The 27,947-nt window shown below is 27.8% G+C and overlaps 1 protein-coding gene and 1 long non-coding RNA gene across 2 annotated transcripts in view; one reads left to right on the top strand and one right to left on the bottom strand.

Moving 5' to 3' along the window:
- Nucleotides 1-1,299: 1,299 nt before the first annotated feature.
- On the top strand, nt 1,300-4,670 carry LOC127729275 (uncharacterized). Its single transcript, XR_007994569.1, has 4 exons — nt 1,300-1,349; nt 1,888-2,053; nt 3,456-3,526; nt 4,591-4,670. It is a non-coding gene; the product is annotated as an uncharacterized LOC127729275 (long non-coding RNA).
- Nucleotides 4,671-4,807: 137 nt separating this feature from the next.
- Nucleotides 4,808-27,947, bottom strand: part of LOC127729274 (peptidoglycan-recognition protein SC2-like) — a 47,200-nt gene continuing 24,060 nt past the window's right edge. The window contains exon 6 of the mRNA XM_052237009.1: nt 4,808-5,695. Within this exon, the coding sequence (XP_052092969.1) occupies nt 5,499-5,695 (197 nt within the window). The 3' untranslated portion in view covers nt 4,808-5,498. The remainder of the gene's footprint in view (nt 5,696-27,947) is intronic.

Raw genomic sequence — 27,947 nt, 5'->3', positions numbered from 1 at the left:
AAGGTGGCAATAAAAAATCCACATGCCATGCCAAAAAAAAAGCAAACAGAAAAGATATATACGCATTGTCAATCACAAATTATACCACTGTGACATCTCATTTTCTATGTCAATAGGGATACTGTAAGCGGCATACACACATACGGGGAGGGATTATATATGGAAATACTGGTGTAATTGGCTCCGCTTCATGTCCATGTGCCTGTCCATAGTTAGGAACCTCAGTGTTTTTTTTGTGTCACATATAAACCAACAACGCGTGTTTGTCTGATAATCACGAAACTAATACTTATTTTTGGTATTTTTTTACTTCATGTAACAATAAAAAAACATACATTTGTCACATACGATGTTTCTATATGTTTTTCGTTTAAAAATCTCCTATAAAAAAAAATATCATGCGGTCACTTATTGTCGGATTTTTACTATTTGGGTACAACTTGGCAGAATTTTCATATGATTATTTGTCTATTTAGTCATAACAATTGTTGTGAAGCGTTTTTATAATATATTCCCAAGCATGTTTGTTTGAAGTCGTTCAACACAAAATATTTTACCAGATCGAAAGTAAACAGAAAGATATATCAATTCATACGATTATCACATGTATAAGGTTTTATGCATACTGTAAAATATCAGCTGCGAGTCACAAAAAAAAAAGCTTTTTTGTTGATTTAGATTTCGAAAATAATGAAATGTGATAATCGATTTATCTGATTGTATTTTTTTTTTTGGGTGATTGGAAACACTTCATTTTCCACATGGTCCAAGTGATTAAGTCTGCGTCAAGCATATTTGACGTCGAAAATTAAAGCCCTGATAAGCAGAGCTGTGCAGGAATAACCAGACACAGAGATAAAACATGTTATTGCCCTATATCTGCAAGCCGTATTTGCCACTGAACGTGAATTAACTAGTCGTCCTTGTGATTTATTACTTTACACTTGAATATTTTACCAAGTCTTACCTGCTTATTAATACGGTTAAATAATCTAACACTTACTACAATAATAATTTCTATTAAAACTTGCAATATGGAATCAATGAAAGAAAACATTCGAAATGAAATTAACGTGTTACTGCTATGGACTCCTATGAAATAGATCCTATGAATTGAACGCTGTGAAAAGTTCAAACCATCAAACTGATGACGCCATATATAAAAAAAATCCAAAATATTAAAAGAACTTATATCGGAAATTGATGAGTCAAATTAGGAAATAAATCATGTACACGATTGTACCCAGAATAACCACAAATATATCCGTCGTAATTCTTATATAAACGTGAATAACCGTGTACGATCATTACAACTACACTAGTGTACTACAAGGAAAACATCCACAAATGTAAGTTAAAAACTAAATTAATATCAGAATAAGATATTCGTATATTTCAATTGAAATGAAACGGGAACAATTATCTAGACAGCAATCGATTTAAGAATGATTTTTTCCCAGTTTACCTCTCATTATTGCTAGGTAGGAAACTATACACCAACAATGTTCTTTTTCTGAGATAAAGAGACAAGAAATGCGAAACTGATTATATTGATTTCGTAATAAACATTTTTTTGTGAAAATGGCGAAAACAAAAATCGAGTGAAAAGGGTAACAAAAACATTAAAAATGGAGACAACCTCCACCAAACACACATACACTTGGATAATATAGTATTTTCAATCACCTGTTTTAAACCATAAGCCAGCATATCATTTCAGAATGCAACAACATTACGCTATAATGCATATCCAATAGCTTGATCTAATGACACCATACTCCTATAACAAATACCCCAATTGCACAAGATATTCAAGCTTTTCTGTGACATGTCGCATTTTTTACTAAGAAAATAAAGCTTAATCAGTTATTTATTTTTGTATTTCAGATGACAAACTTTTTGAACAGTAATACCTTATTTTTCACTATTGTTGCCCTTTGTACAAGCCATGTACATGGGTACAACTTACCATATTCGTCATATTATCCCGTACAACACGATTCTTCTTCAACAGGAGTATTTGATGTCTTTGGACAACTAGCTGGAGTATTCCGTAAGTAAAATATAGATTCCACCACTGCATCAAGTGTGTTACGATATTTCTCCACTCGAGACAGTTAAGTTTTAATATTTGAAGTGCGAGGCTTGACGAGCTTTTTAAATTATTAAAGTTTAACTGTTGAGAGTGGAGAAATATCGTAATACACGAGTGATAGCAGTGATATCTGTTTCTCTAAAGATTTTTAGACGATATCTTAACAACGTTTATCCTTCCTTTTAAAAGATTTGCAGAAAGTTCATTCGTCACAACTCGGCCGATTCAGTACCTTCATCTAAGGAGAGAAAGAGAGTAGCGGATTCACCCGAGGATTGCCGATTGGCAGAAAGTTGTGTTCTTTATATGTGACGTCATCATGCATGGTCGCCCTTTTTCATGACGTCACAAGAAATTCAAAAGAAACCAAGAAAATTTGACGTCATAATTAAATTTCGGCCAATCATTTGCCGAGAACAATGTTTTCTCTGGAGATGAGAAATATTTTTCTCACACCGATCGAGAATGTGAAAAAGAGTGAAAATTAGATAAATATCCTTTATCGCATAGTATTCGTGTAAAAGCGTATACATATATAGAAAAGAAACATGCGAAATCTGTAAAAGCAACAGATACGCTCAAAATCAAAATTTTGTGAAGCCCTAAATTAAAAAGAAAAAAAAAACTTTTGAAAGTATTAAAACCGATAGATTTAGAGAAGACGAGTCAAAAATGTATTTGGTCAATTTTGTTGGAGGGAGCTACTGTCTGAGTTTAAATCATTTCAAGCAATTAATTTCATTGACTTTCGAAACAGCTGAAAGGAAATCATTCTGGCCTTAATACATCTATTATGTAAAAGAAATCTGTAAGACTAATTGACAATTTATTGTTGTTGATTGTCCAGTGACACTTGCATAAACGCCCAAATGAAACTATTGTAAAGGTCTATCTAAGAACATATTTTAATTCTGCATTAATATATTGTTCCACTGTTATATGCACTTTTCAAATTATGAAATGATTCGCAATTTTAAAATATCCTTACGTTAAGATCATCGCCTTCTAGTGTTTTCATAAAACCTTTCATTAGCATTGGAAAGTTGAATATATTAAAATGACTTTAAAAACACAATATATCAGGAAAGTTTTATGCATCATTTTAAAATTGATTTAAATGTAAAAATGATTTAATTTCTGTTATTGAGGGATTTTTCTATATATCCGACTTGTACAATTTCATTTTTCCTTTAAATACATCAACGTTATAACGTGACGATGATTATTGCGACCAGCATGAATCTTCCACACTATTCTGCACAACGTGCAACATTCACCGTATTTGATTGTAGTTCGTTGACATGTTTGAAACCATACACATGAGGCCAACATTGAATGATCTTATATTGATCTTTTACAGTGATATACGTTTTGCTGTCAGCAGTTCTGAAGAATTTTGGAAGTAAAACTACAAAATAGTACACCTGGCAGGTAATATATACATTTATCATATTTTTACACATTTAATTATAAATATTATTCAATAACAAACTTTTTTTCAAATATTACAAAACCTTTGAGTCATAATATGCCGTTTTAACAGGGATTTCTTGAAGTAAGCATAGTTTACATAAATATGAGTTACTACTCAGTAAATATATCATCATTAGAAATAATTTGGTTCCATATAGGATTCAGAATGGCTTTACATTATTTAAAACAATGTTCACGTTGGTACTGCCTAGATGGGTATCAAAGCAAATGTATCACCAGTAGAAATCTAATCTAGGAAAAGCATCAAACAATACGAACTCGAGAGAACTGGAAAAAAAAAGAGACAGAGCAGCACACAAACAGGCGTTCACACATATAAATAACAGAAAACTTTGAAACATATACACACTGTCGTTATACCAAGGAGTGATGTCGTGTCCCTCAGAATAAAGTATAATTTATGTTTCATCCAGCAAACGTCGGGTTATAAGTTATAAAAGCCTTCAATCTATACGTTATACCGGGTAACAAGTCATATCTGATGTGGAGGGGACACATTGGGTTGATATGTCTCAATTTGTTTTCCAACGATTCACAGTGTTGTGTAATTGCATGTTATAATTATATTAATTATATTGAGGATAAAACGTGGTAGTCAACTCGTGATGGCACCCATAACACTTTCTAAAAAGTGGAAACTTAGTATTAATGCAACTTGATTGAGTAGGTTCGGTGGTAGTAAATTCGTTGTCAGTAAAATCAGTGTATTCCAAACAAACTTTTGAGGGACTAATACACTGTAAAGCGTAAACGTCTTTAAACTGACACACATGCACTAGTGTTGTTCTGCAAGATATAGGAATGTGGCGTTTCCTCTCTTATACTTATACTTCACACTTACATTATAAAGTCATAACATTTCCTTTGAAGGCATATTCTTTGATTTTCGCCAAAAAAGGGATAGAAAATGTATCTAAGAATTAAGGTTAAGAAAATACGGTGCTTAAGTTTCAATTTAATGTTTATAATAATTATTCACAATGAAGTATATATTCTTACAGGTTTTGTACCAGCGATTTGAAACACCAAAGAAACTTCGCTCCACACGTCTTTCAGAATGTTTATTAAATGTTTAAATAAATGTTGTTTTAGTATGACGATAATATCCCGATTTAATAAAATACCATAATAAAAAGAATAATGTGATATGACGCGATTGCAAATGAGACAGCAATTTCCAAAAGACCAAAGGACAAGCATACAAACAACTTCAAGTCAGCGTAAGACCTACAGCAATGAACAAAACCCATACGTACAACAAGCTACAATTTCAAGACCCTGCAATAACAAAGTGTGAAACAATTCAAAAGAGAAAACCAACAGCCTGATTAAATCTAATAACACTAAACGGAAAACAATAAAGGTTAACCAAAAAATATGATGGACACCAACCATAGAGTGTCCATTTTTAGATTTTACGAATCGTCAAATGTTAAAGTCCCCGTCCTTAGTCAGGTATGTCTTTAAGGGTTGTCTGTTTCTTTATATCGATATATAAGAAGTTATTTATTTATGACAGCTCTTCCATAGTCTGTTGCCGAAATTGCATATTTCCTTTTGAAGTTCATATCCTTTTTATATTTTGACTCTTAACAAATATACCTTCTATCGGCTTTGAACACTGAACAACTTAACAAATTATTTTATAGATATGTTTCAGTGTGTTAAAGACTTGTTATATGGTATGGATGCTAAACTGTCTCTTATAATCATAATATAACCTCAATTATGTATTGGCTTTAGTGGGTTGCTTCCTTATAAAAATGTACCCAAATGGCCTTTTGTTAATAGATGATCATAAGGTCAATGACAATACAAAATTAATGAAAAAACAGCTGTGAAGTTATATAAACGAATTGATGCATCATATGTCTCTGGTTGAAATCAGTGGTATCGCAGATAATTTTATTTAGTAATGTGGAAGTTGTTCGATTTGACTATACAATGAATCGCCAAACCCTGTTCCGATAACATCACGCTCAGTCCGTAAAACGTAATAAGCTGCTAACAATTGCTCATGTACTGCACATGCCAAAAACTTCTTGAGTGAATCAATGGCGGCCTGAGAAGGTGGAACTGATGAAAAATCACCGATAAAAGCAATTCCTAAAAATAAATGGCGCATATATTATGAGTATTTTGAATTTATACTCTTCATCATTGTTACAACATGAGGACATGACAACCAATCAGATTGAAATACAGATCACGTGTCCATACTATACTTATTAGGATATTACAATGCTCCATTTTATTTTCTGTTGTAAAGACCTTTTCCGATTCTCGATCTAGTTTGTCGTAATAAAAGACACCTTCAAAAACTTCATTTACTGATGTAATAGTTACCAGAACAGAATGTAGAACGGACCATTGTCAGATCCTTGTAACCAAAACATGTACACATTATCTGTATTCTAACCATGTTGTTTGACAACTTGTATAACTATTTGGTGAGAGAAATAACAAAAAAACATCATGCTGTCGCACCTGATATATATATGTATATTTTTAACTTGATCCATTAATATCTAACAAAAGAAAAGCCATGTAGAACTTGAAGTATACAAACAGCTCTGGTTTTCAAATTGTTGGTTTGAACGTTCCAAATGAAGGTATGTCTGGTATAGTGCTTCGGACGTACTGATTATCACTGGGTCGCTACAGCTTCTAGTGGACTGTTAGTCTCCGAAGTGTAACGACTGACATGATTTTATAACATGCATTTCTTAAAATTATCCGATGGTATAATTAGATATTATTAAGAAACTAAGTCCTAGCCTGACCTTCGATAGTTTCGGCTTTTCTTGTTAAGCTCCTTTTGCGCCTCAAGTGTTTAAACATCACTGGTTTTCAAATATTTGGCTTAAAGTGATCCTAATGAAGATAAAATCAGAAAAGTTGACTGCTCTTTTACACTGCATGGAAGCTACATTGTTTCGCAAACTGGCATCGTCGGATAAACATTTAAAGTATCACAATCTGAATCAGTTGAATGACAAATGAAAATAATCTGAAGTCAGTACAAAATAAACAAAAAAAAAAACAAAGTTGTAAGGCCTAATTGTGAACCTGTATAACATGGAACTTATTATCTAAGGGAAATAAGTTCGAGGCTGATGGCCGTATATTTAGTTGAGTTGTCTATTTTCCCCCGAGGATTTCAACATAAACATCTGTATCTTCACATGATGTCTATGTCAATTATGTGTATGATATACATACCTAATGATATGTTGTCAAACGATATACATACCTAATGATATGTTGTCAAACGATATACATACCTAATGATATGTTGTTAAACGATATACATACCAAATGATATGTTGTTAAACGATATACATACCTAATGATATGTTGTTAAACGATATACATACCAAATGATATGTTGTCAAACGATATACATACCTAATGATATATTGTTAAACGATATACATACCTATTAATATGTTGTCAAACGATATACACACCTAATGATATGTTGTTAAACGATATACATACCTATTAATATGTTGTCAAACGATATACATACCTAATGATATGTTGTCAAACGATATACATACCTATTAATATGTTGTCAAACGATATACATACCTAATGATATGTTGTTAAACGATATACATACCTATTAATATGTTGTCAAACGATATACATACCTAATGATATGTTGTTAAACGATATACATACCTATTAATATGTTGTTAAACGATATACATACCTATTAATATGTTGTCAAACGATATACATACCTAATGATATTTGTTAAACGATATACATACCTATTAATATGTTGTCAAACGATATACATACCTAATGATATGTTGTCAAACGATATACATACCTATTAATATGTTGTCAACGATATACATACCTAATGATATGTTGTCAAACGATATACATACCTATTAATATGTTGTCAAACGATATACATACCTAATGATATGTTGTTAAACGATATACATACCTAATGATATGTTGTCAAACGATATACATACCTAATGATATGTTGTTAAACGATATACATACCTATTAATATGTTGTTAAACGATATACATACCTAATGATATGTTGTTAAACGATATACATACCTATTAATATGTTGTCAAACGATATACATACCTAATGATATGTTGTTAAACGATATACATACCTATTAATATGTTGTCAAACGATATACATACCTAATGATATGTTGTCAAACGATATACATACCTATTAATATGTTGTCAAACGATATACATACCTAATGATATGTTGTTAAACGATATACATACCTAATGATATGTTGTTAAACGATATACATACTTATTAATATGTTGTCAAACGATATACATACATAATGATATGTTGTTAAACGATATACATACCTATTAATATGTTGTCAAACGATATACATACCTAATGATATGTTGTCAAACGATATACATACCTATTAATATGTTGTCAAACGATATACATACCTAATGACATGTTGTCAAACGATATACATACCTAATGATATGTTGTCAAACGATATACATACCTATTAATATGTTGTCAAACGATATACATACCTAATGATATGTTGATAAACGATATACATACCTAATGATATGTTGTTAAACGATATACATACCTATTAATATGTTGTCAAACGATATACATACCTATTAATATGTTGTCAAACGATATACATACCTATTAATATGTTGTTAAACGATATAAATACCTAATGATATGTTGTTAAACGATATACATACCTAATGATATGTTGTTAAACGATATACATACCTATTAATATGTTGTCAAACGATATACATACCTAATGATATGTTGTTAAACGATATACATACCTAATGATATGTTGTTAAACGATATACATACCTACTAATATGTTGTCAAACGATATACATACCTAATGATATGTTGTTAAACGATATACATACCTAATGATATGTTGTTAAACGATATACATACCTAATGATATGTTGTTAAACGATATACATACCTATTAATATGTTGTCAAACGATATACATACCTAATGATATGTTGTCAAACGATATACATACCTATTAATATGTTGTCAAACGATATACATACCTAATGATATGTTGTTAAACGATATACATACCTATTAATATGTTGTCAAACGATATACATACTTAATGATATGTTGTTAAACGATATACATACCTATTAATATGTTGTCAAACGATATACATACCTAATGATATGTTGTCAAACGATATACATACCTATTAATATTTTGTCAAACGATATACATACCTAATGATATGTTGTTAAACGATATACATACCTAATGATATGTTGTTAAACGATATACATACCTATTCATATGTTGTCAAACGATATACATACCTAATGATATGTTGTTAAACGATATACATACCTATTAATATGTTGTCAAACGATATACATACCTAATGATATGTTGTCAAACGATATACATACCTATTAATATGTTGTCAAACGATATACATACCTAATGATATGTTGTCAAACGATATACATACCTTTTAATATGTTGTCAAACGATATACATACCCAATGATATGTTGTTAAACGATATACATACCTAATGATATGTTGTTAAACGATATACATACCTATTAATATGTTGTCAAACGATATACATACCTAATGATATGTTGTTAAACGATATACATACCTAATGATATGTTGTTAAACGATATAAATACCTATTAATATGTTGTCAAACGATATACATACCAATTAATATGTTGTCAAACGATATACATACCTATTAATATGTTGTTAAACGATATACATACCTAATGATATGTTGTTAAACGATATACATACCTAATGATATGTTGTTAAACGATATACATACCTATTAATATGTTGTCAAACGATATACATACCTAATGATATGTTGTTAAACGATATACATACCTAATGATATGTTGTTAAACGATATACATACCTATTAATATGTTGTCAAACGATATACATACCTATTAATATGTTGTCAAACGATATACATACCTATTAATATGTTGTTAAACGATATACATACCTATCAATATGTTGTCAAACGATATACATACCTAATGATATGTTGTTAAACGATATACATACCTAATGATATGTTGTTAAACGATATACATACCTATTAATATGTTGTCAAACGATATACATACCTATTAATATGTTGTCAAACGATATACATACCTAATGATATGTTGTTAAACGATATACATACCTAATGATATGTTGTTAAACGATATACATACCTATTAATATGTTGTTAAACGATATACATACCTAATGATATGTTGTCAAACAATATACATATCTATTAATATGTTGTCAAACGATATACATACCTATTAATATGTTGTCAAACGATATACATACCTATTAATATGTTGTCAAACGATATACATACCTATTAATATGTTGTTAAACGATATACATACCTATCAATATGTTGTCAAACGATATACATACCTAATGATATGTTGTTAAACGATATACATACCTAATGATATGTTGTTAAACGATATACATACCTATTAATATGTTGTCAAACGATATACATACCTATTAATATGTTGTCAAACGATATACATACCTAATGATATGTTGTTAAACGATATACATACCTAATGATATGTTGTTAAACGATATACATACCTATTAATATGTTGTTAAACGATATACATACCTAATGATATGTTGTCAAACGATATACATATCTATTAATATGTTGTCAAACGATATACATACCTAATGATATGTTATTAAACGATATACATACCTAATGATATGTTGTCAAACGATATACATACCTAATGATATGTTGTTAAACGATATACATACCTAATGATATGTTATTAAACGATATACATACCTACTAATATGTTGTCAAACGATATACATACCTAATGATATGTTGTTAAACGATATACATACCTATTAATATGTTGTCAAACGATATACATACCTATTAATATGTTGTCAAACGATATACATACCTATTAATATGTTGTTAAACGATATACATACCTATCAATATGTTGTCAAACGATATACATACCTAATGATATGTTGTTAAACGATATACATACCTAATGATATGTTGTTAAACGATATACATACCTATTAATATGTTGTCAAACGATATACATACCTATTAATATGTTGTCAAACGATATACATACCTAATGATATGTTGTTAAACGATATACATACCTATTAATATGTTGTTAAACGATATACATACCTAATGATATGTTGTCAAACGATATACATACCTATTAATATGTTGTCAAACGATATACATACCTAATGATATGTTATTAAACGATATACATACCTAATGATATGTTGTCAAACGATATACATACCTAATGATATGTTGTTAAACGATATACATACCTAATGATATGTTGTTAAACGATATACATACCTACTAATATGTTGTCAAACGATATACATACCTAATGATATGTTGTCAAACGATATACATACCTATTAATATGTTGTTAAACGATATACATACCTAACGATATGTTGTTAAACGATATACATACCTATTAATATGTTGTCAAACGATATACATACCTAATGATATGTTGTCAAACGATATACATTCCTATTAATATGTTGTCAAACGATATACATACCTAATGATATGTTGTTAAACGATATACATACCTATTAATATGTTGTCAAACGATATACATACCTAATGATATGTTGTTAAACGATATACATACCTATTAATATGTTGTCAAACGATATACATCCCTAATGATATGTTGTCAAACGATATACATACCTATTAATATGTTGTCAAACGATATACATACCTAATGATATGTTGTTAAACGATATACATACCTAATGATATGTTGTTAAACGATATACATACCTATTCATATGTTGTCAAACGATATACATACCTAATGATATGTTGTTAAACGATATACATACCTATTAATATGTTGTCAAACGATATACATACCTAATGATATGTTGTCAAACGATATACATACCTATTAATATGTTGTCAAACGATATACATACCTAATGATATGTTGTCAAACGATATACATACCTTTTAATATGTTGTCAAACGATATATATACCCAATGATATGTTGTTAAACGATATACATACCTAATGATATGTTGTTAAACGATATACATACCTATTAATATGTTGTCAAACGATATACATACCTAATGATATGTTGTTAAACGATATACATACCTAATGATATGTTGTTAAACGATATAAATACCTATTAATATGTTGTCAAACGATATACATACCTATTAATATGTTGTCAAACGATATACATACCTATTAATATGTTGTTAAACGATATACATACCTAATGATATGTTGTTAAACGATATACATACCTACTGATATGTTGTTAAACGATATACATACCTATTAATATGTTGTCGAACGATATACATACCTAATGATATGTTGTTAAACGATATACATACCTAATGATATGTTGTTAAACGATATACATACCTATTAATATGTTGTCAAACGATATACATACCTATGAATATGTTGTCAAACGATATACATACCTATTAATATGTTGTTAAACGATATACATACCTATCAATATGTTGTCAAACGATATACATACCTAATGATATGTTGTTAAACGATATACATACCTAATGATATGTTGTTAAACGATATACATACCTATTAATATGTTGTCAAACGATATACATACCTATTAATATGTTGTCAAACGATATACATACCTAATGATATGTTGTTAAACGATATACATACCTAATGATATGTTGTTAAACGATATACATACCTATTAATATGTTGTCAAACGATATACATACCTAATGATATGTTGTCAAACGATATACATACCTATTAATATGTTGTCAAACGATATACATACCTAATGATATGTTGTCAAACGATATACATACCTATTAATATGTTGTCAAACGATATACATACCTAATGATATGTTGTCAAACGATATACATACCTATTAATATGTTGTCAAACGATATACATACCTAATGATATGTTGTTAAACGATATACATACCTAATGATATGTTGTCAAACGATATACATACCTAATGATATGTTGTCAAACGATATACATACCTATTAATATGTTGTCAAACGATAAACATACCTAATGATATGTTGTCAAACGATATACATACCTATTAATATGTTGTCAAACGATATACATACCTAATGATATGTTGTCAAACGATATACATACCTATTAATATGTTGTCAAACGATATACATACCTAATGATATGTTGTTAAACGATATACATACCTAATGATATGTTGTTAAACGATATACATACCTAATGATATGTTGTCAAACGATATACATACCTATTAATATGTTGTCAAATGATATACATACCTAATGATATGTTGTCAAACGATATACATACCTATTAATATGTTGTCAAACGATATACATACCTATTAATATGTTGTCAAACGATATACATACCTATTAATATGTTGTCAAACGATATACATACCTAATGATATGTTGTCAAACGATATACATACCTATTAATATGTTGTCAAACGATATACATACCTAATGATATGTTGTTAAACGATATACATACCTAATGATATGTTGTCAAACGATATACATACCTATTAATATGTTGTCAAACGATATACATACCTAATGATATGTTGTTAAACGATATACATACCTAATGATATGTTGTCAAATGATATACATACCTATTAATATGTTGTCAAACGATATACATACCTAATGATATGTTGTTAAACGATATACATACCTAATGATATGTTGTCAAACGATATACATACCTAATGATATGTTGTTAAACGATATACATACCTAATGATATGTTGTTAAACGATATACATACCTAATGATATGTTGTCAAACGATATACATACCTAATGATATATTGTCAAACGATATACATACCTAATGATATGTTGTCAAACGATATACATACCCAATGATATGTTGTCAAACGATATACATACCTAATGATATAATGTCAAACGATATACATACCTAATGATATGTTGTTAAACGATATACATACCTATTAATATGTTGTCAAACGATATACATACCTAATGATATGTTGTCAAACGATATACATACCTATTAATATGTTGTCAAACGATATACATACCTAATGATATGTTGTCAAACGATATACATACCTTTTAATATGTTGTCAAACGATATACATACCCAATGATATGTTGTTAAACGATATACATACCTAATGATATGTTGTTAAACGATATACATACCTATTAATATGTTGTCAAACGATATACATACCTAATGATATGTTGTTAAACGATATACATACCTAATGATATGTTGTTAAACGATATAAATACCTATTAATATGTTGTCAAACGATATACATACCTATTAATATGTTGTCAAACGATATACATACCTATCAATATGTTGTTAAACGATATACATACCTAATGATATGTTGTTAAACGATATACATACCTAATGATATGTTGTTAAACGATATACATACCTATTAATATGTTGTCAAACGATATACATACCTAATGATATGTTGTTAAACGATATACATACCTAATGATATGTTGTTAAACGATATACATACCTATTAATATGTTGTCAAACGATATACATACCTATTAATATGTTGTCAAACGATATACATACCTATTAGTATGCTGTTAAACGATATACATACCTATCAATATGTTGTCAAACGATATACATACCTAATGATATGTTGTTAAACGATATACATACCTAATGATATGTTGTTAAACGATATACATACCTATTAATATGTTGTCAAACGATATACATACCTATTAATATGTTGTCAAACGATATACATACCTAATGATATGTTGTTAAACGATATACATACCTAATGATATGTTGTTAAACGATATACATACCTATTAATATGTTGTTAAACGATATACATACCTAATGATATGTTGTCAAACGATATACATACCTATTAATATGTTGTCAAACGATATACATACCTAATGATATGTTATTAAACGATATACATACCTAATGATATGTTGTCAAACGATATACATACCTAATGATATGTTGTTAAACGATATACATACCTAATGATATGTTATTAAACGATATACATACCTACTAATATGTTGTCAAACGATATACATACCTAATGATATGTTGTTAAACGATATACATACCTATTAATATGTTGTCAAACGATATACATACCTATTAATATGTTGTCAAACGATATACATACCTATTAATATGTTGTTAAACGATATACATACCTATCAATATGTTGTCAAACGATATACATACCTAATGATATGTTGTTAAACGATATACATACCTAATGATATGTTGTTAAACGATATACATACCTATTAATATGTTGTCAAACGATATACATACCTATTAATATGTTGTCAAACGATATACATACCTAATGATATGTTGTTAAACGATGTACATACCTAATGATATGTTGTTAAACGATATACATACCTATTAATATGTTGTTAAACGATATACATACCTAATGATATGTTGTCAAACGATATACATACCTATTAATATGTTGTCAAACGATATACATACCTAATGATATGTTATTAAACGATATACATACCTAATGATATGTTGTCAAACGATATACATACCTAATGATATGTTGTTAAACGATATACATACCTAATGATATGTTGTTAAACGATATACATACCTACTAATATGTTGTCAAACGATATACATACCTAAAGATATGTTGTTAAACGATATACATACCTAATGATATGTTGTTAAACGATATACATACCTAACGATATGTTGTTAAACGATATACATACCTATTAATATGTTGTCAAACGATAGACATACCTAATGATATGTTGTCAAACGATATACATACCTATTAATATGTTGTCAAACGATATACATACCTAATGATATGTTGTTAAACGATATACATACCTATTAATATGTTGTCAAACGATATACATACCTAATGATATGTTGTTAAACGATATACATACCTATTAATATGTTGTCAAACGATATACATACCTAATGATATGTTGTCAAACGATATACATACCTATTAATATGTTGTCAAACGATATACATACCTAATGATATGTTGTTAAACGATATACATACCTAATGATATGTTGTTAAACGATATACATACCTATTCATATGTTGTCAAACGATATACATACCTAATGATATGTTGTTAAACGATATACATTACTATTAATATGTTGTCAAACGATATACATACCTAATGATATGTTGTCAAACGATATACATACCTATTAATATGTTGTTAAACGATATAAATACCTATTAATATGTTGTCAAACGATATACATACCTATTAATATGTTGTCAAACGATATACATACCTATTAATATGTTGTTAAACGATATACATACCTAATGATATGTTGTTAAACGATATACATACCTACTGATATGTTGTTAAACGATATACATACCTATTAATATGTTGTCAAACGATATACATACCTAATGATATGTTGTTAAACGATATACATACCTAATGATATGTTGTTAAACGATATACATACCTATTAATATGTTGTCAAACGATATACATACCTATTAATATGTTGTTAAACGATATACATACCTATCAATATGTTGTCAAACGATATACATACCTAATGATATGTTGTTAAACGATATACATACCTAATGATATGTTGTTAAACGATATACATACCTATTAATATGTTGTCAAACGATAAACATACCTATTAATATGTTGTCAAACGATATACATACCTAATGATATGTTGTTAAACGATATACATACCTAATGATATGTTGTTAAACGATATACATACCTATTAATATGTTGTTAAACGATATACATACCTAATGATATGTTGTCAAACGATATACATACCTATTAATATGTTGTCAAACGATATACATACCTAATGATATGTTATTAAACGATATACATACCTAATGATATGTTGTCAAACGATATACATACCTAATGATATGTTGTCAAACGATATACATACCTATTAATATGTTGTCAAACGATATACATACCTAATGATATGTTGTCAAACGATATACATACCTATTAATATGTTGTCAAACGATATACATACCTAATGATATGTTGTCAAACGATATACATACCTATTAATATGTTGTCAAACGATATACATACCTAATGATATGTTGTTAAACGATATACATACCTAATGATATGTTGTCAAACGATATACATACCTATTAATATGTTGTCAAATGATATACATACCTAATGATATGTTGTCAAACGATATACATACCTATTAATATGTTGTCAAACGATATACATACCTAATGATATGTTGTCAAACGATATACATACCTATTAATATGTTGTCAAACGATATACATACCTAATGATATGTTGTTAAACGATATACATACCTAATGATATGTTGTCAAACGATATACATACCTATTAATATGTTGTCAAATGATATACATACCTAATGATATGTTGTCAAACGATATACATACCTATTAATATGTTGTCAAACGATATACATACCTAATGATATGTTGTCAAACGATATACATACCTATTAATATGTTGTCAAACGATATACATACCTAATGATATGTTGTCAAACGATATACATACCTATTAATATGTTGTCAAACGATATACATACCTAATGATGTGTTGTTAAACGATATACATACCTAATGATATGTTGTCAAACGATATACATACCTAATGATATGTTGTCAAACGATATACATACCTATTAATATGTTGTCAAACGATATACATACCTAATGATATGTTGTCAAACGATATACATACCTATTAATATGTTGTCAAACGATATACATACCTAATGATATGTTGTCAAACGATATACATACCTATTAATATGTTGTCAAACGATATACATACCTAATGATATGTTGTTAAACGATATACATACCTAATGATATGTTGTTAAACGATATACATACCTAATGATATGTTGTCAAACGATATACATACCTATTAATATGTTGTCAAATGATATACATACCTAATGATATGTTGTCAAACGATATACATACCTATTAATATGTTGTCAAACGATATACATACCTATTAATATGTTGTCAAACGATATACATACCTATTAATATGTTGTCAAACGATATACATACCTAATGATATGTTGTCAAACGATATACATACCTATTAATATGTTGTCAAACGATATACATACCTAATGATATGTTGTTAAACGATATACATACCTAATGATATGTTGTCAAACGATATACATACCTATTAATATGTTGTCAAACGATATACATACCTAATGATATGTTGTTAAACGATATACATACCTAATGATATGTTGTCAAATGATATACATACTTATTAATATGTTGTCAAACGATATACATACCTAATGATATGTTGTTAAACGATATACATACCTAATGATATGTTGTCAAACGATATACATACCTAATGATATGTTGTTAAACGATATACATACCTAATGATATGTTGTTAAACGATATACATACCTAATGATATGTTGTCAAACGATATACATACCTAATGATATATTGTCAAACGATATACATACCTAATGATATGTTGTCAAACGATATACATACCCAATGATATGTTGTCAAACGATATACATACCTAATGATATAATGTCAAACGATATACATACCTAATGATATGTTGTTAAACGATATACATACCAATTAATATGTTGTCAAACGATATACATACCTAATGATATGTTGTCAAACGATATACATACCTATTAATATGTTGTCAAACGATATACATACCTAATGATATGTTGTCAAACGATATACATACCTTTTAATATGTTGTCAAACGATATACATACCCAATGATATGTTGTTAAACGATATACATACCTAATGATATGTTGTTAAACGATATACATACCTATTAATATGTTGTCAAACGATATACATACCTAATGATATGTTGTTAAACGATATACATACCTAATGATATGTTGTTAAACGATATAAATACCTATTAATATGTTGTCAAACGATATACATACCTATTAATATGTTGTCAAACGATATACATACCTATTAATATGTTGTTAAACGATATACATACCTAATGATATGTTGTTAAACGATATACATACCTAATGATATGTTGTTAAACGATATACATACCTATTAATATGTTGTCAAACGATATACATACCTAATGATATGTTGTTAAACGATATACATACCTAATGATATGTTGTTAAACGATATACATACCTATTAATATGTTGTCAAACGATATACATACCTATTAATATGTTGTCAAACGATATACATACCTATTAATATGTTGTTAAACGATATACATACCTATCAATATGTTGTCAAACGATATACATACCTAATGATATGTTGTTAAACGATATACATACCTAATGATATGTTGTTAAACGATATACATACCTATTAATATGTTGTCAAACGATATACATACCTAATGATATGTTGTCAAACGATATACATACCTATTAATATGTTGTCAAACGATATACATACCTAATGATATGTTGTCAAACGATATACATACCTATTAATATGTTGTCAAACGATATACATACCTAATGATATGTTGTCAAACGATATACATACCTATTAATATGTTGTCAAACGATATACATACCTAATGATATGTTGTTAAACGATATACATACCTAATGATATGTTGTCAAACGATATACATACCTAATGATATGTTGTCAAACGATATACATACCTATTAATATGTTGTCAAACGATAAACATACCTAATGATATGTTGTCAAACGATATACATACCTATTAATATGTTGTCAAACGATATACATACCTAATGATATGTTGTCAAACGATATACATACCTATTAATATGTTGTCAAACGATATACATACCTAATGATATGTTGTTAAACGATATACATACCTAATGATATGTTGTTAAACGATATACATACCTAATGATATGTTGTCAAACGATATACATACCTATTAATATGTTGTCAAATGATATACATACCTAATGATATGTTGTCAAACGATATACATACCTATTAATATGTTGTCAAACGATATACATACCTATTAATATGTTGTCAAACGATATACATACCTATTAATATGTTGTCAAACGATATACATACCTAATGATATGTTGTCAAACGATATACATACCTATTAATATGTTGTCAAACGATATACATACCTAATGATATGTTGTTAAACGATATACATACCTAATGATATGTTGTCAAACGATATACATACCTATTAATATGTTGTCAAACGATATACATACCTAATGATATGTTGTTAAACGATATACATACCTAATGATATGTTGTCAAATGATATACATACCTATTAATATGTTGTCAAACGATATACATACCTAATGATATGTTGTTAAACGATATACATACCTAATGATATGTTGTCAAACGATATACATACCTAATGATATGTTGTTAAACGATATACATACCTAATGATATGATGTTAAACGATATACATACCTAATGATATGTTGTCAAACGATATACATACCTAATGATATATTGTCAAACGATATACATACCTAATGATATGTTGTCAAACGATATACATACCCAATGATATGTTGTCAAACGATATACATACCTAATGATATAATGTCAAACGATATACATACCTAATGATATGTTGTTAAACGATATACATACCTATTAATATGTTGTCAAACGATATACATACCTAATGATATGTTGTCAAACGATATACATACCTATTAATATGTTGTCAAACGATATACATACCTAATGATATGTTGTCAAACGATATACATACCTTTTAATATGTTGTCAAACGATATACATACCCAATGATATGTTGTTAAACGATATACATACCTAATGATATGTTGTTAAACGATATACATACCTATTAATATGTTGTCAAACGATATACATACCTAATGATATGTTGTTAAACGATATACATACCTAATGATATGTTGTTAAACGATATAAATACCTATTAATATGTTGTCAAACGATATACATACCTATTAATATGTTGTCAAACGATATACATACCTATCAATATGTTGTTAAACGATATACATACCTAATGATATGTTGTTAAACGATATACATACCTAATGATATGTTGTTAAACGATATACATACCTATTAATATGTTGTCAAACGATATACATACCTAATGATATGTTGTTAAACGATATACATACCTAATAATATGTTGTTAAACGATATACATACCTATTAATATGTTGTCAAACGATATACATACCTATTAATATGTTGTCAAACGATATACATACCTATTAGTATGCTGTTAAACGATATACATACCTATCAATATGTTGTCAAACGATATACATACCTAATGATATGTTGTTAAACGATATACATACCTAATGATATGTTGTTAAACGATATACATACCTATTAATATGTTGTCAAACGATATACATACCTATTAATATGTTGTCAAACGATATACATACCTAATGATATGTTGTTAAACGATATACATACCTAATGATATGTTGTTAAACGATATACATACCTATTAATATGTTGTTAAACGATATACATACCTAATGATATGTTGTCAAACGATATACATACCTATTAATATGTTGTCAAACGATATACATACCTAATGATATGTTATTAAACGATATACATACCTAATGATATGTTGTCAAACGATATACATACCTAATGATATGTTGTTAAACGATATACATACCTAATGATATGTTATTAAACGATATACATACCTACTAATATGTTGTCAAACGATATACATACCTAATGATATGTTGTTAAACGATATACATACCTATTAATATGTTGTCAAACGATATACATACCTATTAATATGTTGTCAAACGATATACATACCTATTAATATGTTGTTAAACGATATACATACCTATCAATATGTTGTCAAACGATATACATACCTAATGATATGTTGTTAAACGATATACATACCTAATGATATGTTGTTAAACGATATACATACCTATTAATATGTTGTCAAACGATATACATACCTATTAATATGTTGTCAAACGATATACATACCTAATGATATGTTGTTAAACGATGTACATACCTAATGATATGTTGTTAAACGATATACATACCTATTAATATGTTGTTAAACGATATACATACCTAATGATATGTTGTCAAACGATATACATACCTATTAATATGTTGTCAAACGATATACATACCTAATGATATGTTATTAAACGATATACATACCTAATGATATGTTGTCAAACGATATACATACCTAATGATATGTTGTTAAACGATATACATACCTAATGATATGTTGTTAAACGATATACATACCTACTAATATGTTGTCAAACGATATACATACCTAAAGATATGTTGTTAAACGATATACATACCTAATGATATGTTGTTAAACGATATACATACCTAACGATATGTTGTTAAACGATATACATACCTATTAATATGTTGTCAAACGATAGACATACCTAATGATATGTTGTCAAACGATATACATACCTATTAATATGTTGTCAAACGATATACATACCTAATGATATGTTGTTAAACGATATACATACCTATTAATATGTTGTCAAACGATATACATACCTAATGATATGTTGTTAAACGATATACATACCTATTAATATGTTGTCAAACGATATACATACCTAATGATATGTTGTCAAACGATATACATACCTATTAATATGTTGTCAAACGATATACATACCTAATGATATGTTGTTAAACGATATACATACCTAATGATATGTTGTTAAACGATATACATACCTATTCATATGTTGTCAAACGATATACATACCTAATGATATGTTGTTAAACGATATACATTACTATTAATATGTTGTCAAACGATATACATACCTAATGATATGTTGTCAAACGATATACATACCTATTAATATGTTGTTAAACGATATAAATACCTATTAATATGTTGTCAAACGATATACATACCTATTAATATGTTGTCAAACGATATACATACCTATTAATATGTTGTTAAACGATATACATACCTAATGATATGTTGTTAAACGATATACATACCTACTGATATGTTGTTAAACGATATACATACCTATTAATATGTTGTCAAACGATATACATACCTAATGATATGTTGTTAAACGATATACATACCTAATGATATGTTGTTAAACGATATACATACCTATTAATATGTTGTTAAACGATATACATACCTAATGATATGTTGTCAAACGATATACATACCTATTAATATGTTGTCAAACGATATACATACCTAATGATATGTTATTAAACGATATACATACCTAATGATATGTTGTCAAACGATATACATACCTAATGATATGTTGTCAAACGATATACATACCTATTAATATGTTGTCAAACGATATACATACCTAATGATATGTTGTCAAACGATATACATACCTATTAATATGTTGTCAAACGATATACATACCTAATGATATGTTGTCAAACGATATACATACCTATTAATATGTTGTCAAACGATATACATACCTAATGATATGTTGTTAAACGATATACATACCTAATGATATGTTGTCAAACGATATACATACCTATTAATATGTTGTCAAATGATATACATACCTAATGATATGTTGTCAAACGATATACATACCTATTAATATGTTGTCAAACGATATACATACCTAATGATATGTTGTCAAACGATATACATACCTATTAATATGTTGTCAAACGATATACATACCTAATGATATGTTGTTAAACGATATACATACCTAATGATATGTTGTCAAACGATATACATACCTATTAATATGTTGTCAAATGATATACATACCTAATGATATGTTGTCAAACGATATACATACCTATTAATATGTTGTCAAACGATATACATACCTAATGATATGTTGTCAAACGATATACATACCTATTAATATGTTGTCAAACGATATACATACCTAATGATATGTTGTCAAACGATATACATACCTATTAATATGTTGTCAAACGATATACATACCTAATGATGTGTTGTTAAACGATATACATACCTAATGATATGTTGTCAAACGATATACATACCTAATGATATGTTGTCAAACGATATACATACCTATTAATATGCTGTCAAACGATATACATACCTAATGATATGTTGTCAAACGATATACATACCTATTAATATGTTGTCAAACGATGTACATACCTAATGATATGTTGTCAAACGATATACATACCTATTAATATGTTGTCAAACGATATACATACCTAATGATATGTTGTTAAACGATATACATACCTAATGATATGTTGTTAAACGATATACATACCTAATGATATGTTGTCAAACGATATACATACCTATTAATATGTTGTCAAATGATATACATACCTAATGATATGTTGTCAAACGATATACATACCTATTAATATGTTGTCAAACGATATACATACCTATTAATATGTTGTCAAACGATATACATACCTATTAATATGTTGTCAAACGATATACATACCTAATGATATGTTGTCAAACGATATACATACCTATTAATATGTTGTCAAACGATATACATACCTAATGATATGTTGTTAAACGATATACATACCTAATGATATGTTGTCAAACGATATACATACCTATTAATATGTTGTCAAACGATATACATACCTAATGATATGTTGTTAAACGATATACATACCTAATGATATGTTGTCAAATGATATACATACTTATTAATATGTTGTCAAACGATATACATACCTAATGATATGTTGTTAAACGATATACATACCTAATGATATGTTGTCAAACGATATACATACCTAATGATATGTTGTTAAACGATATACATACCTAATGATATGTTGTTAAACGATATACATACCTAATGATATGTTGTCAAACGATATACATACCTAATGATATATTGTCAAACGATATACATACCTAATGATATGTTGTCAAACGATATACATACCCAATGATATGTTGTCAAACGATATACATACCTAATGATATAATGTCAAACGATATACATACCTAATGATATGTTGTTAAACGATATACATACCAATTAATATGTTGTCAAACGATATACATACCTAATGATATGTTGTCAAACGATATACATACCTATTAATATGTTGTCAAACGATATACATACCTAATGATATGTTGTTAAACGATATACATACCTAATGATATGTTGTTAAACGATATACATACCTATTAATATGTTGTTAAACGATATACATACCTAATGATATGTTGTCAAACAATATACATATCTATTAATATGTTGTCAAACGATATACATACCTATTAATATGTTGTCAAACGATATACATACCTATTAATATGTTGTCAAACGATATACATACCTATTAATATGTTGTTAAACGATATACATACCTATCAATATGTTGTCAAACGATATACATACCTAATGATATGTTGTCAAACGATATACATACCTATTAATATGTTGTCAAATGATATACATACCTAATGATATGTTGTCAAACGATATACATACCTATTAATATGTTGTCAAACGATATACATACCTATTAATATGTTGTCAAACGATATACATACCTATTAATATGTTGTCAAACGATATACATACCTAATGATATGTTGTCAAACGATATACATACCTATTAATATGTTGTCAAACGATATACATACCTAATGATATGTTGTTAAACGATATACATACCTAATGATATGTTGTCAAACGATATACATACCTATTAATATGTTGTCAAACGATATACATACCTAATGATATGTTGTTAAACGATATACATACCTAATGATATGTTGTCAAATGATATACATACTTATTAATATGTTGTCAAACGATATACATACCTAATGATATGTTGTTAAACGATATACATACCTAATGATATGTTGTCAAACGATATACATACCTAATGATATGTTGTTAAACGATATACATACCTAATGATATGTTGTTAAACGATATACATACCTAATGATATGTTGTCAAACGATATACATACCTAATGATATATTGTCAAACGATATACATACCTAATGATATGTTGTCAAACGATATACATACCCAATGATATGTTGTCAAACGATATACATACCTAATGATATAATGTCAAACGATATACATACCTAATGATATGTTGTTAAACGATATACATACCAATTAATATGTTGTCAAACGATATACATACCTAATGATATGTTGTCAAACGATATACATACCTATTAATATGTTGTCAAACGATATACATACCTAATGATATGTTGTTAAACGATATACATACCTAATGATATGTTGTTAAACGATATACATACCTATTAATATGTTGTTAAACGATATACATACCTAATGATATGTTGTCAAACAATATACATATCTATTAATATGTTGTCAAACGATATACATACCTATTAATATGTTGTCAAACGATATACATACCTATTAATATGTTGTCAAACGATATACATACCTATTAATATGTTGTTAAACGATATACATACCTATCAATATGTTGTCAAACGATATACATACCTAATGATATGTTGTTAAACGATATACATACCTAATGATATGTTGTTAAACGATATACATACCTATTAATATGTTGTCAAACGATATACATACCTATTAATATGTTGTCAAACGATATACATACCTAATGATATGTTGTTAAACGATATACATACCTAATGATATGTTGTTAAACGATATACATACCTATTAATATGTTGTTAAACGATATACATACCTAATGATATGTTGTCAAACGATATACATATCTATTAATATGTTGTCAAACGATATACATACCTAATGATATGTTATTAAACGATATACATACCTAATGATATGTTGTCAAACGATATACATACCTAATGATATGTTGTTAAACGATATACATACCTAATGATATGTTATTAAACGATATACATACCTACTAATATGTTGTCAAACGATATACATACCTAATGATATGTTGTTAAACGATATACATACCTATTAATATGTTGTCAAACGATATACATACCTATTAATATGTTGTCAAACGATATACATACCTATTAATATGTTGTTAAACGATATACATACCTATCAATATGTTGTCAAACGATATACATACCTAATGATATGTTGTTAAACGATATACATACCTAATGATATGTTGTTAAACGATATACATACCTATTAATATGTTGTCAAACGATATACATACCTATTAATATGTTGTCAAACGATATACATACCTAATGATATGTTGTTAAACGATATACATACCTATTAATATGTTGTTAAACGATATACATACCTAATGATATGTTGTCAAACGATATACATACCTATTAATATGTTGTCAAACGATATACATACCTAATGATATGTTATTAAACGATATACATACCTAATGATATGTTGTCAAACGATATACATACCTAATGATATGTTGTTAAACGATATACATACCTAATGATATGTTGTTAAACGATATACATACCTACTAATATGTTGTCAAACGATATACATACCTAATGATATGTTGTCAAACGATATACATACCTATTAATATGTTGTTAAACGATATACATACCTAACGATATGTTGTTAAACGATATACATACCTATTAATATGTTGTCAAACGATATACATACCTAATGATATGTTGTCAAACGATATACATTCCTATTAATATGTTGTCAAACGATATACATACCTAATGATATGTTGTTAAACGATATACATACCTATTAATATGTTGTCAAACGATATACATACCTAATGATATGTTGTTAAACGATATACATACCTATTAATATGTTGTCAAACGATATACATCCCTAATGATATGTTGTCAAACGATATACATACCTATTAATATGTTGTCAAACGATATACATACCTAATGATATGTTGTTAAACGATATACATACCTAATGATATGTTGTTAAACGATATACATACCTATTCATATGTTGTCAAACGATATACATACCTAATGATATGTTGTTAAACGATATACATACCTATTAATATGTTGTCAAACGATATACATACCTAATGATATGTTGTCAAACGATATACATACCTATTAATATGTTGTCAAACGATATACATACCTAATGATATGTTGTCAAACGATATAC

Source organism: Mytilus californianus, unplaced genomic scaffold, assembly GCF_021869535.1.
Source record: "Mytilus californianus isolate M0D057914Y unplaced genomic scaffold, xbMytCali1.0.p SCAF_2, whole genome shotgun sequence".
Classification (NCBI taxonomy): Eukaryota; Metazoa; Mollusca; class Bivalvia; order Mytilida; family Mytilidae; genus Mytilus; species Mytilus californianus.
This window is presented reverse-complemented; position numbering and strand designations above follow the sequence as displayed.